The 14,968-nt window shown below is 37.2% G+C and overlaps 1 protein-coding gene across 1 annotated transcript in view; it reads right to left on the bottom strand.

The window, feature by feature from the left end:
* The window catches only part of LOC136261028 (hemicentin-1-like), a 121,076-nt gene that overhangs the window by 44,530 nt on the left and 61,578 nt on the right, over nucleotides 1-14,968 (bottom strand). The window contains exons 22-28 of the mRNA XM_066054993.1: nucleotides 7,887-8,174; nucleotides 7,547-7,825; nucleotides 7,442-7,498; nucleotides 4,685-4,957; nucleotides 4,342-4,595; nucleotides 3,975-4,176; nucleotides 3,420-3,514 (exon numbers count right to left, since the gene is read on the bottom strand). Of these exons, the coding sequence (XP_065911065.1) occupies nucleotides 3,420-3,514; nucleotides 3,975-4,176; nucleotides 4,342-4,595; nucleotides 4,685-4,957; nucleotides 7,442-7,498; nucleotides 7,547-7,825; nucleotides 7,887-8,174 (1,448 nt within the window). The remainder of the gene's footprint in view (nucleotides 1-3,419; nucleotides 3,515-3,974; nucleotides 4,177-4,341; nucleotides 4,596-4,684; nucleotides 4,958-7,441; nucleotides 7,499-7,546; nucleotides 7,826-7,886; nucleotides 8,175-14,968) is intronic.

Below are 14,968 nucleotides of genomic sequence, written 5' to 3'. Positions count from 1 at the left end.
TCATTGCAATGCAGGGAACACATTCAGTCTACAATGTGAAGATTCACAGGAGAGCGAAGTAAATCAGGATATTCCCCAACCCGTACCTGTATGGGCAGCATATAATTCACTTAACATGCTCATCACATTCCAAGGTTGATGACTCCTACAAATTGGACAAGGTTCATAGACTTCCACTCATCAATTCACCTGCTCGTGAGTGGACCACCCTTATGACTGCTCTTCTGCAACTTCATAATCTTAACCAACTGATGAGGACTGAAGACAACAGTGAACCAACACTTGTGTGGCTAGACATGGACTTGTACAAAAGAGTGCGCAAACTCTCTTTTCTGGATCATCAGTTCCAAGACAACATTATTGCAAGCCCTGGTCCTTTTCATATAGGTCTCTGTGCCTTACGGTGTCTAGGAGCAACAGTTGAAAGCAGCGGTCTGGATGGGGCATGGGTTGAAGCTGACCTCTACAGCAGCGTAACAGTGGCTCAAATACCAAATGGTAAACACCACAACCGAGCGCTTGATGCTCATCAAATCTCTCTGCAGGTTCTCTTTGACTTGTGGATCGAAGCATTTTTTGAAGAAAACCCTACTGTGTATCAAAATTTTTTGTCTTTGATGGAAGCTGTACGGGAAGCTTGTAGTAATGGGCTTGATGTCACTGAAGCACATTGCCAACTAGTCAGTTTGATTAGCACCCAGGAACTGGAAAAGCGGTTGGAAGAATTCGATCAGAAGAATGACAAGTATCCTATGTACAGATGGGCTCGTTCATACATGAAGCAAGTCAGCAACTTGCTTCAGTTCATGAGAGGTACTCGGGATTGTAACTGGCTTTTGCATCTTGCTTCTCGAGAAAAAATGTGTGTCTACTTCTTTGCATTCAACAGGCATGACTATGCCCAAAATATTCCAGATCACATAGCACATATGTACGAACTAGAGACCAGCCATCCACACATATGGAATGATCTGAAAAGTGGAGAGTTTGTTGTCAACACAAATCCCATTGCGTTCACATCCATTGGCCCAGATCAAGCCCAGGAGCATCTAAACAAAGTACTTAAAGGTGATGGTGCCATTTCAGGCATAACAACTGATCCTCAAGGATTGCTGAAGTACTGTCTGAGTTCACCAGAACTCGCAAGGCTTGCTGGAGAGACTAAACAGATGCTGAACATTTCAAAACCACACTGATGAAGCCAGATGATTCTCTACTACCCAGTAACAACAAGTATATCCTCACACACGAACTTGAGCATACGGCTGCCACCTCTCAAACTGGAGAGGAGTTAATCAATCAACGCAGCCTGGCCAGTATTATTATAGATGGCATGGCTGTTGTACAGGAGATGGTTGTCTACAAAAGCCAAATCAAGACCTGTAAAGATCTGTTGGACTGCTTTGTTCGTAGCATTAACAGTAAATCGGTTGGTTACATTGATGCATATGTAGTATTCGACAACTACAGCATCAACAGTTCACTAAAGGACAGAACCAGAGAGTGTCGCACAGCAGGGAGAACACAGGACAAGGGGTATAAAGTAGATGAAACTACATGCATTACAGACTTCAAGTCATTTTTGAGCACCAAGGAAACAAAAGCCAATCTTGTATTATTTCTTTCACAAAAAACTGTTCAATTGTGCAAAGTACCACTCACCACACATGCACATAAAGGTGTCTTTTCTTCCCAGCCAAACATGGTGAACATTCCAAGTACACAAGAGGAAGCAGATACACTGTTGATCTTGTATGCAGTGGCAGTGAGTCGTCAGGGCAATACTGTTCATATATATTCTTGTGATACTGATGTGCTAGTGCTTGCACTGTGAAGAGTTCCAGATCTCAAGCCAAACAGTGTTATCATCATGAGTACTGGAGATAAACGACGACAAATCAAACTCAAGCCCATTTATGTTGCTCTAGGTGCGGAAAGAGCAGCAGCATTGCCAGGATTTCATGCATTCACTGGTAGTGATACCACTGGTCACATCAAAGGAAAGGGGAAGTCATCATGTTTCAAGGTTTTCATGAAAGCAGATGAAGATGTTATCTGTGCTCTTGCTGGGCTGGGTGTTGGAGTGTACCCATCCCCAGGAGTGTTGGCTGGATGTGAAAAGTTTTTGTGTCAGCTGTTCAACTCTGAATTTACATCAGCCAAGGCACTGAAGTGGCACATGTTCAAGAAGCTGAAGAGTAACCAAGGTGTGGAGAAGCTACTTCCAACTCAGGGATGTATAACTGAGCATATATTGTGTACACACCTACAAGCCAGTGTATGGTTGCAGGATTTAGTAGCTAGACCAATAATACAGGATCCAGTTACTCAGGGATGGCAACAACTGGAGGATGGCCACTATGTCCCAGTAGTCTCAAAAGTTCCAGCAGCGCCAGAGGCTGTGGTGGAACTTGTGAAGTGTTTGTGTGTCGTCAGCAAGTGCAGTGGACGGTACTCTTGCAAGATGCACAATCTAGCATGTACAGAGCTCTGCAAGTGTGAAGGAGCTGAGAACACATGCCACAATGTTACAATTAGTCAGAATCCAAGTGATGACAAGGAAAATGAGGACTTTGAAAATCAAGACTTAGATGATTAATTGTTATTATTATATATAATTATTAACACCTATTAGTGCACCAACACCTATAACTATTTTATAACATCTATATTATTATATAACACCCATATTGTCATTGTAACAACCATAATTATAAGCAGATATTTTTATTACCTCTAAAATGGGGCAATTTCTTGTTATGGTGGCCATCTTGGATTTTTGTAATTGTTTATGGATTAAAAAATTGGAAACAGCTTTTTTTGTGTTCTTTGTGAACTTAAGAAGTGAAAAACTATAAGTTTCCAAAATCTATATGAAAAGTTGACCAAATTACACAATGACATACACTACATAGTGCTTGAATGGTATTAACCATTTGTGCTGTGGAAGCTTAGGACAGCTCCCATTCCTAATTTGGGTCAAATCTTCCCAGCTATCATTGGGATATATGCACCTTCATATTTCAGTTCTTCACCGGTTTTCGACAATTCCTGTAGCTAGTGAAGGTTAAAAGGAAGTAACAAGGCCAACCATAGGCTGGTTTTAGAACTTGCAATTACAAAAAGAAGTGATATCTGCACAAAAACAGCCAAGCTATGAAAAAAGGTGCTGCCTTAAAAACCCTGGGTGAAAAAGCTGTGAAATCAAAGGTGGTGGCCAACAAATGGCTGCAATAATGTTAAAGCTAATTAATTTTAATATTTAATAATGGCTGTGTGCATTGTTAAAATTTATTAGCATTAACATCATTGCAGTCACTCGTTGGATGCCACCTTTGATTTCACAACTTTTTCACCCAGGTTTTTTGAGGCTACACCTTTTTTCACAGCTTGGCTGTTTTATGTGGATAATTTGTTACCTGACATGGATTAACACTGCAACTACAGGGTGACACACTTGGTCCTTTACAAACTGTCCTTCTGGTACCCTCTTCTTGTAGACAACTACAATTAGCTACACAAATGTATACGTTATAAATACACAATAGGTGACCACTCAAATGATATTTACTAGACTGTTGTTTTACGGCCAGTCCCATATAAATTCCTGGCCTCATATAGTCACCAGGGGTATGTACAGCATTACAACAAAACAAATGCTACATTTCAAATAAACATTGGGACTCATATAAATGCCTAGTCCTGTGTAGTATCATACATGTTGAGATAAATGAAGAAGTGAAAAGTTACCTTATCTTTTAAATTGAATCTGTGGGGAATATGCTGATGAAGAGAGTACTACATGGAGGTATTAAGTTGATTTACAAACACTAGTCTCATATATAAACACTGCCCGCACATGGTCACTGCATGGACTTGTTGGGTGAAAACAAATAAGCATCTCTGGACCATAATTCAAAGCAACATGACATTTTATTTACAAACTAGCTACTACTGTAACCTTTAGCACTTACAGGCAGGTATATATATTTCAATTCTATAGTTAGAGATAGCAACATCACTTGAAAAATAATTCCTTAGGTGATTATACATTAGAGTCAAATCTTCATTTGATACAGTCAACTTCAGAGACACTATGGTGTTATCAGTGAGTGGTAGATCATAAACCTGTACTTCACTACTTATAACACTATCATTTTCCAACTGCAATATAACCTACATCACATAAATAAAAAATGTAAATGTATCAGCGTTTTACAAGGACAGATTTGGAAAAAATACCCAAGTATACATACATACGCATATACATCCTAAATCCAGATGCAAAATTTTGTGTGCATATTGTGTACATACAGTGAAAAACAATTATTTCTAACTCACATCTTCTGCTGAAATTTCTGCATCAGACTTAGAGATGTTCACTTCAAAAGACACTATCACTATTGGAATAGCATCAGGTAGAGCAGTGCAAGCACTGAAATCTACAATACTCCATTGTCCATCAGTATTACAAAATCTATTAATGTATACTCCAGGACGAAAACTTGAATGTAAATCTGAACACTTCAGTACTCTCATTGTATTCCTTCTTGTTGTGGGCCAAAGTAAGCCATTTGAAAAGTTTTTTAAACAAGCTACAAAAAGTAAAACAGGGATTTAAATCTGTTGCTACACACATCTTCATCATTGAAAAATAATCACATCTATATATACATATGCTTACTTGGAACAACATCAAGAGCTATAGTTTCCTCCACTCTATCCTTTATATCAACTACACATTTGTAGTTACCACTGTTGCTAGTATTAAGATGTGGTATTGTCAGATAATGATTTACAACAGGGGGGTTAAGCTGATAATATGGTGAATTGACTACTTCAGTATCGTTAAAGAACCATTTCACTGCAATTTCTAGTTCAGATGGAATGCATGACAAACTGATCACATCTCCTTGAAGAATAGTAATTTTGCGAGACCTTACAGTCAGTGTTATTTCTTCAAAATAAAGGACAACATGGGGTAAAAGTTAATTCATACTTGTTATACTTACGAAAGTACCAATAAAAGACTTCCACAGTTACAAGGGAATCAGTCAGAAAGATTTGCATTACTACCACTAATTCCCTTTAAACATATAGTTAATTATGTGGTGCTTGTCAGATAGGATCATGGCCTATAACCAGCCTGCGTGTTTATTCATGGAACTTTTGCAGGCAAACTAAGGAGAGGAAAGATGAAATTTGTATACCTACCAAACCACCACCCAATCATTAGACTGGGTGCTAACATCCTCCAGAGACTGCCCAGTGTCCATTCACCATGGTAGAGGAGGATTAAATCAAGCAGCAATATTAATAATTCACTGAAACGTGTGGCTACTGTATGTATGTGTACAAATTTTCCCAAACACCATCCACAACAAGTGGTTTTCCTGTAAATTTAGACCTTTCTTCAGGTTGAAAGTAATGGGTTTAGTTTGGTGAACTGTAGGTATACTATAGGCAAATGGCACTGTGTCAAAGAAAATAGCATACTATAGAGTCTGGTTGTTAGGTGCATACGCTTAATAAGACACTTACTTGTTAAGCACATGCACCTAATAAGAAAACCTCATCATGGATTATCTCTCTCTAGAGTGGTATGATTTGCAATTACCACATGTACTAATATTTGGAGTCCAGTTCCTGTGCTAATCCTTTATGTGGAGCATGAATTCTATGCTGCAGAAGACCATTTGATTCTGCTTTGTAAGCATAATGAAATCCATGTTACTATTGGCCATGTACCTTGAGCTTAGCACAGTTAACAAATCCCTAGCATTTCTTCTGTTGTATAGCTGCACCTCGTGTTGGAACTTTATGTTCACCCACATGCACTTAATAACCATGATTAAGTACAATAAATGAGTATGCATTTAATAAATACATGCACTTAAAAACCAGACTCTACTGTAGTATTGGGTATAACCAGGCAACTTAGTTGGCTCTCATGCTTCTGGAAAGCATACAAGGTATGCACAATAATAATAATACTACCATGTGGTAATAGAATAGCCCTTGAGAGAAGTCAAAAGCCTGTAATGCATATTATACAAGTAGAATGAAAAATTAGATTTTTTTTAAAGCTGAATTAGGTATCACAGAAAAGAAAAAGTAGTGAAAACAAGGGAATAGCTAAAAGCATTGAAACAAGAGAGGTCGTCTATACCTGTAGCTATTCTAATGAACATTTAATCCCCATACTTCAGTCTATTGACTAAATTAGGGGTCAAATGTCTATTAGTACATCTGCAGGTGTAGACGACCTCTCTTGTTTCACTACCTTTTAGCTATTCCCTTGTTTCACAACTTTTTTTCTTTGGTCCCTAATCCAACTCAAAATTTCTATTGTTTCATTCTACTTGTTTGTTTACTTTTGCATAATAATTATGACTACTGAATCCATGCGTACCACATCAAAAGAATGAATGGTGCCAGGCCAACATGTCATAAAGTTAAATTTTCGTCTGAATGTGTGCCCCAACAATCAATTACTGAAAAGTTACGTGGCTCCCTATTTAGCTATGTTCTGCCCGTTACGCAGCGTTACAAATGAAGAACAGTACGAGAAGTGTCTCCAGTCACTAGAGAAAACATGGATGATAGCGTGATAACTATAGTCGACACAGCCATGGGGAAGCCATATCATGCTATCACAAATTGATACCTTGCATTGTCAGTGAAAAGAACTGGCACACAAAGGAGGACAAAGGGAAGCCTATGATGTGTGTATTGTACATACTGCAGTTGAGAAAAGGCACGTCTTCGGACAAAGCAATGTTGAATGGACAAGAAATCAAGCCCATATAGACTTATCCATTTTTACGTTATGCTTGGCTGGAGGCATCAGTCAGTTAGTTAGTTATTTAGTTAGATAGTTAGTTAGTTAGTTAGTTAGTTAGTTAGTTAGTTAGTTAGTTAGTTAGTTAGTCAGTCAGTTAGTTAGTTAGTTAGTTAGTTAGTTAGTTATTTAGTTAATCAGAGTCAGTCAGCCAGCATTAAATTCTATTAAACAGATTTTTTTAATTTCATAGAAATTTGTTGGAAGGGTTTAGGGTCAGGGCTTGGCTATGCGCAACCAATACTGCCAAGCTTTTATAAAGGAAAGTGAGGCTGGTTTTTGGGTGTTATTGTTCAGCAAGAAAGCCCAAACCATCAAGATCCCTAGTACTGTATGATAAAGCAACAGAATATGTGGCTCCCCAACACCAGCAGATACTAAAGTTTTAGACACTTCACAGCTAGAATAGTATATAAAAGAAGATATAACAAACATATTTAGTTCAAGAATGACACTTTCTTGCAAACCCAGACACGTTTATATATCTCATGTAGTCATGTAACATTCCATGCAGAATAAAGCAAGGTATACTGAACAATTACAATTACTGATTAATCTCATGCTAATACATAGACACAACATAGATATATACGTGCATACCTATTTGTTCAACTTCCACACGCACACTTTCACTTACAACCTTTCCCATTAAATTCTCTACAAAATTAGTAATCACAACAGTTCTTATCACAGCATTATAATTACCTAGTGTAAGTGTATAACGTCCTTCTAAATCAGAATCAAGTGGAGGTAGTATATAATCATAATTCTGAAATGAGTTCTCTCTAAATTGATACAATTCATCATTAATATTGATCTCCTCTGCAGCTGAATTACTAAAACTAAATGATGCAACAGAGCTAAGGCTTTTTTGTCCTTCTCTAGTTCCATCAGCATCAACAGCAATGGTGTATGCGATAACAGGTCTGGTACCAGTTACTGATGATATATGGTTACTACTGTGCAACTGCAGAAATGGATTCTCTGCAAGATATTATATAGTATATTTTTGTGTAAAAGACAATTTATGTACACATAAAAGTACCTGTCATAATTGTCACAGTTCTGTAATCTCCACTATACTGTGATGTACATGTTAGGAATGCTAATGTGCTTATTCTTGTATCAGTAATTTGTATTGTGGACAAATATGTAGTGCTGTTTAGGTAAGTTACATTTAGTCCAGTGTGACTGTTAAAGATCCATCTAGCACCCTCATAATGTCTGACTGTAACACAGTGTAATACTACAGACCTTTCTGGATTGTTAAAATCATTAATAATGGAATTATTGATCACATCATATCCAGACTGGCTTTCTATATTGATATAATCTAAAAAATACAAAAAAAAACTCTTTATAATATTATCAAGAGTTAATATTATTATTAACTCTTGATATTATGCTAGTGCAAGATACCCTGTGGGAAAGACCATTTACCCTGTTACCAAACTCAGGTAAATGTTAAACACTATAAAGTAATATTTTGCACTCAGTACAAAAGTCATCATAGTATTGTTTAAATGGAGTATGCTTAAATAAGCAAAAAAGATAAATCGACAAATCATAGTACTGTACTAATATAGCACGTACATTGTTCTTGTCTCCTTAGCTAGATTACTGCAGATAATTGTATTTAAAAATCATGTGTATTTTATGTCAGACAAGTGTAGTATTCCAATTATCAGCTTACATTAGGGTACACAGAGCTATCCTCAGTATTGTGGATTAAGAACGAGATACATTGTATATCCAACTAGGCATGCTCCCAGGAAATTTTTTACAAACTGGTCCCTTTGTAAGTGAAATTACCAATGCAGGTTGCAAGATGAAACCAACAGCTGACTGTTCTATTACAGTATGTGAAAGTATAACTGAAAAGTGATTTGGCCAAAATTGGACTGATAAAACTAGAAAACTAAATATTCAAGTTTTCTCAATCTAATAAATACATACACAACAAAGGTAACTGTAAGTCATGCACTTAGCTACCTGTCCCAGGGTGCATCAATATTTTGCCAGCATAAGTTTGGGGTATATTAGGCTGGTAAATACAATGAACATAATGTTGGCACAATAGATGTAACTTTTCTAAATAGACAAAAGAAATAAGGAATTACTTTGCACATTAGTGTTGAACAAAATTGAGCAAAAATATAAAGAATAATTGGTGAAAAAATAACCACTTAAAAGAAAAACAGATAGATAAAATATTCAGTCCTAATTGCTGTTATTATTTAATAAATCTAATCCAAAACAGCCAAGCTGTAAAAAAAAATGCGGCCCTCAGAAAGGCTATGGTGAAAAAGGATGTGAAATCCAAGGTGGTGGCCAAGAAATGACTGTGATGGTAGGTAGGTTAATGGTAAAAATTTTAATAACGACAATTCAGGTGAATTTTGTGCCAAGACCAAGCTGCACCAAAATTCACCTGAATTTTTGTTATTAAAATTTTACAATTAACCTACCATCACAGCCATTTCTTAGCCGCCACCTTGGATTTCACATCTTTTTTCACCATAGCCTTTCTGAGGGCCACGCTCTTCTTTTTACAGCTTGGCTGTTTTTGATTAGATTTCACTTCTTTTTACATTTGTATACCCCGGCCGGCTTTAGGGCTTTTTTAACCTATCTTTTTTTCTTTACCACAGGAAGAAGAAAAAGATGAAGAAGATTTTAAATACCTTAACTAATTCAGATTTTATCAGTAAATGTACAAATTATATATATAATCCATACATTTATTACATGTCAATTATTCCCCTATGCAGATGACTGGTTTGCAGCTGATCTCTCTACTGGGTGACTTGAAATGTAGCTGAAATCTGCAGGGTTATCTGTTTGTAGTTGAACTCTCTACAGGTTGATTTGTTTGTAACTGAACTTTGTGATTTTGTTTGTAGCTGTACTCTCTACAAGGTGATCTGTTTTTTACTGATCTCTCTACAGGGTTACTTTGTCTCTAAAGGGCGATTTGTTTTTGTAGCTGAACCTACTACAGGGTGATCCTTCTAGCTGATCTCTCTACAGGATGACTTGTTTGTAGCTGAACTACATGTATATGCAGGGTGATTTGTTTGTAGCTGAACTCTCTCTACAAGGTGTCTTCTTCTAGCTGATCTCTCTACAGGGTGATCTGTTTGTAGCTGAACTCTGAACAGAATGACTTGTATCTAGCTGAACTCTCTACAGGGTGATCTGTTCGTAGCTGAACTCTCTACAGGGTGATTTGTTTGCAGCTGAACTCTCTACATGGTGGTTTCTTTGTAACTGAACTCTCTCTACAAGGTGTCTTCTTCCAGCTGATCTCTCTACAGGGTGATTTGTTTGTAGCTGAACTCTCTACAGGGTGATCTGTTTATAGCTGAACACTGTACAGGGTGATTTGTTTGCAGCTGAACTCTCTATACGGTGGTTTCTTTGTAATTGAACTCTCTACAAGGTGACTTCTTCTAGCTGAACTCTCTACATGGTAGTTTCTTTGTAGCTGAACTCTCTACAAGGTGACTTCTTCTAGCTGATCTCTCTACAGGGCGACTTGTTTATAGGTGAACTCTCTACAGGGTGACTTGCCTGTAGCTGAATTGTCTATTAGATTAACTGTTTGTAGCTGAATTGTGTATCAGATTAACTGTTTGTAGCTGAATTCCCTACAGAATAACTTGCAATGTAATATAATTCTATAATGGAGTAAATTATAAACGTAGCTGAATGTTCTATTAGGGTGACTGTTCTATTAGAGTATCTCGATCTCGCATTTGCTACACGTAGTTGCCTTTCAAATCATAACTCATTGGTTTGTAATCCGATTTATCTGTACTACTGCAAGAACTTCTATGATGATTATTCCAGCTACATACTGATTTTCAGCTCATTGCTCTAAGCGGTTTACCTGGTAGGCGTGAAAACTAATAGTTTTTTTTATTCATAAAAATTGATTTCATAATTTTGACACAGGTTGGGTTTTGTGTCATATCTCCATGGTCTTTATCTCGATTCTTTTCAAACCACACAAAGGCACTCCTACGATGGTTACTCCATCCACATAGCAATTTTCAAATCATTCCTCCAAGGGGTTTACCCTGTGGGCGTGACGGACCTTCAACCTTATTTTACGCAAATAATCGGTCATAACTCCGTGAATGTTCATCGTATTCCTACCAAAGGTGGTACTGAGATCCGCCTTAATGAGCCCTTCAAGTGTGCCAAATTTCAGCCCTATTGGAGTACGCATTCGTGTTTTATGGCAAATTGTGCGAAGTGTGCGAAATGAAGAAGTAGAAGAAGAAAAAAACGAAGAAATTAAAACGAAATGTTGCTCGCTCGTATCTCGGAAATGGCTGGAGCGATTTTCTTCAAATTTGGTATGTAGACTCCCCTAACTGGCCGGCACGTCTCTAGCAAATTTGGTTCCAATCGGATTAGGGATCACAGAGCTACATAGGTGTGAAAATTGCGTTTTCTTTCTTCCTGTTAATATACTCATGGTGTGGCGCACCGACTTCTTGGGCCGCACGACACACTATCGTGTGTCTTGATTTTCAGCTCATTGCTCTAAGTGGTTTGCCTGGTAGACGTGAAAACTAATAGTTTTTTTATTCATAAAAATCGATCGCGTAATTTTGACACAGGTTGGGCTTTGTGTCATATCTCCATGGCATATTTAGATGCGACAGAATTATTTCAGAGCTGGATTTCAGAAGCACTTCAGTCCCTGGGCTACTACAAGAGGTATACTTGCTAGATATCTGTAACTTCGCTATTGGGATCCCATTCGCAATAGGTTCGCGACCACACCCATTAAATAAACATCTAGGTGGACTAATAGCAATAGAGTATGGAGACCACACCTCTTAACAATCTAGCTAATTACATAAACAAGATGATGACCTCACCCCTTATTGGTTTAGCTAGCTGCACACCTTTAGCTGACTCAAGATATTCTAATACAACAGTCATGTGTGATATTCTAATAGAAAAGTCACAAGTTACAGTACACTGTAGCTAGCTGTGCTACAACAAAAAACCAAACAAACTAGTATTTTAAAAAAAAATGTTAATTTAAAAATGAAGTAGAGATCTATGCAATAAAAAGTAGTGAAACAAGAGATGAATGATGATAATGCAGCATAGCTCGGTGGGAAAGTCCCTACTTTGGCACATTAGCTAAAATAATTATTTTGTTCAATGCCGAAGTGGGACTTCCCACCAAGCTTTGCTGTAATACCATCATTCATCTCTTGTTTCACTACTTTTTATTTCATAGATCCCTACTTCATTTTTAAATTAGTAATTTTTAAAAATACTATTAATTTAAATAATGTAGGGTTCCGGCAATAAAAGGTAGTAAAACAAGAGATGATGGTAGTTATGAGAGGAATCCTTACTTGGCATTGTAGCAATGTTGGTTATGCAGTAGATTAAGCTGGGGTGTGTGGTACAATACCTTGTTTTCTTTGGAGCTAGATCATTGAGGGGCAGCAAAAGTGTCATGATTTTTTAAAGAGTGTGGCCCATTACAATCATTTTATATTAGCTGCTAGCCAATACTACCAAGGATACTATAGTCCACTAAGCACTTCAAATAGTTTCATTGTGTCTAAATACCCACCTTCAAGGAAAGTGTCGATACAGAAAATTATCACCTTCGTATGGTTTCCTGGCATGAAGAAGAGGATGACCATTTAATTGAAGAATAGGATCATTATCAGTATTGGTCATAATGTAAATCTATATAGGCTATTGGATAACAAAAAAGATTTATTGGTGTATTACTACCTTCAGTTCTATGTAGTTGTACTTCAATCATAGGGCAAAATACTGCATTGTGTATTTAAAAACTTTTAGAAGTCTACAATTGCACAGATATGTAAAGCACAAGTTATTAGGTTAGCAAACTCTTGTGTTATTCAGGGGAACATACAATGATCATAAAATAATGGAAGAGGCTATTTGTCTTGTTCCATACATATTAAAGGAAAACTTAGACAAAAAGTTTGGAAAAATGAAAAAAAACCTGGAAAACTTTGGGGCTCAAACCTGGACCACCAGTCCGTGTGCTACTGGCTGTACTACTGCTGCTAGCTACCAAGCTCCCTTACCTTTCCATCTTACTAGACAGATGCTTGAGCATCATGGGGCAAACCTGATGAATGATGAAGGCAAGGATTTCATGGCTACAAAGTGTGAATTTGACAGGGTAAGTTACAGTAAGATTCAGATTTCTATTTTTTTTAATCTGTAGCTATAGCTAGTAATGATTTTTATGATGAAAGATGATGATGTTGAATAGCATCAAATATTAACTTACATAAAGTTGCAATTATTACAATTAAAATAGTAATATCACTATTTTGTCTGCAGGTGGTGAAGGTGATGGTTGTACTAACGGGGTTAGTTTCTGCTGACAAGTGAGATTGTTTAATTGATTCCAAATCATTGTCACTTTCAACCTGTACAGACAATTGTTGACTGTACCACCCCCCATAGTGGTGTTCCTACTAAGCTAGCAAGGAAGAATCTGCTCCAGCAATTTTCTGTTGCTTTATGGATGAAGAATGCAAGGGGGGTGTCACTCAGGATCTTGCTGTAGGCCAATCTGCAACTGCGGTCAAACTCTAAGTCAACGGTCAAGGCCACAAAATAGCTCTTACAGTGGGTCAATAGTATAGCGGCACAACCAAAAAATTGTGTACCTTTTCATAAAGCCATGAAACTTTCCACATAAATAGTAGTCCTTAATACATGTATTTTTAGATATAGTGCCATTGCTGATTTGACCTTTGGTGACCTTTACTGCCATTTCTGTACAGAAAATTGATCATTTTGTGTTTAACTCCCTGAGGAAATCATAACTTGTTAAAACAAGGTACCAAACAAAAGATCTTGCACAACTTGGTTTTTATTTGAAGTAAATAGGTGATTTCATTCTTAAGTTATGACTATTTTTATTAGCTGCAAAATCTGATAAATTTAGGCATAATTATCTGCCCACAGGTAATTCACACCCCAAGGGCAGGTAAATTTATCAAATTTTGCAGCTAGTAAAAATGATCATAACTTTGTAATGAAATCACCTATTGACTTCAAATAAAACCAAGTTGTTTCTATCAGCAAGATCTTTTGTTTGGTACCATGTTTTAACAAGTTAATTACTGCCTCAGGGAGTTAAAGACAAAAATGATCAATTTTCTGTACAAAAATGGCCGTAAAAGTCACCAAAGGTCAACTCAGCAATGGCACTATATCTAAAATTACATGTCATGAGGAGTACTATTTATGTGAAAAGTTTCATAGCTTTATGAAAAAGTGCACAATATCACCAATTTTGGGGGCTATGTCGCTATACTACAAGGGTCAAGATGATACGGAAGGTTTGAAACCCACAATTGAAAACTATACATAGCTATTATCAAGTTTATTATATGTAACTCATAAGAAGTAAGGATCTCCAAGAAGATGTTTCAAAGCTCTAACAGGCATTTCGCCGTAATTACAATGATTTTTCTTTCCCCACTGTTGGTAGCATGCACCAAGAAAGTATTATACTAGGTGTGTATTGGAAAATAGAGAATTAAGCGGAGGTCAAAAGTTCAACAAGAAACGCTCAAGTCACAGGTCAAAAGCAATAAACACTGCAAGTCAAGGGTCAAGGTGAAATTCCCCCCGTCAAGACTTTGACCGCAGTCGCAGATCTACCTACAGCGTGTGCCAACATGACATCCCCTTGCCAGGATGATTCTGAGGTATTGGACACTTCAGGGTGCTGATATTGATGACAATCCCCCATTTCCCTAATTATAGTATGCATGTGTAGTCTGTAGTTGTAGCTAAATAATGCAGTGCTTGAATTACAAATTTATATGAGGGTATACTCTCAGGGGTGGATGCAACTAAGGAGGGCACACTGGTAGAAGTGACTCCATAGTGTGCAAAGCACACTCTGCAAAATGCAAAGCATGAGCTTTCTAGGGGGGTCCCAGAAAATTTTGAAAAATTAAGGTTCGGAGATTGAATTTGGTGGCAATTTTGACTGAAATTTGTTGTTAGTTTGATACTGTAAGTATAGTATGAATGCAAATAGTATAGATACTGAGCTAAAAACAGAATTAGTGGCTAGAGTGTAAA

The sequence above is a fragment of the Dysidea avara genome, chromosome 7 (genome assembly GCF_963678975.1).
Source record: "Dysidea avara chromosome 7, odDysAvar1.4, whole genome shotgun sequence".
In the NCBI taxonomy this organism is placed as follows: domain Eukaryota; kingdom Metazoa; phylum Porifera; class Demospongiae; order Dictyoceratida; family Dysideidae; genus Dysidea; species Dysidea avara.
Note: the sequence above shows the minus strand (reverse complement) of the source record. Positions and strands in the feature narration are given on the sequence as shown.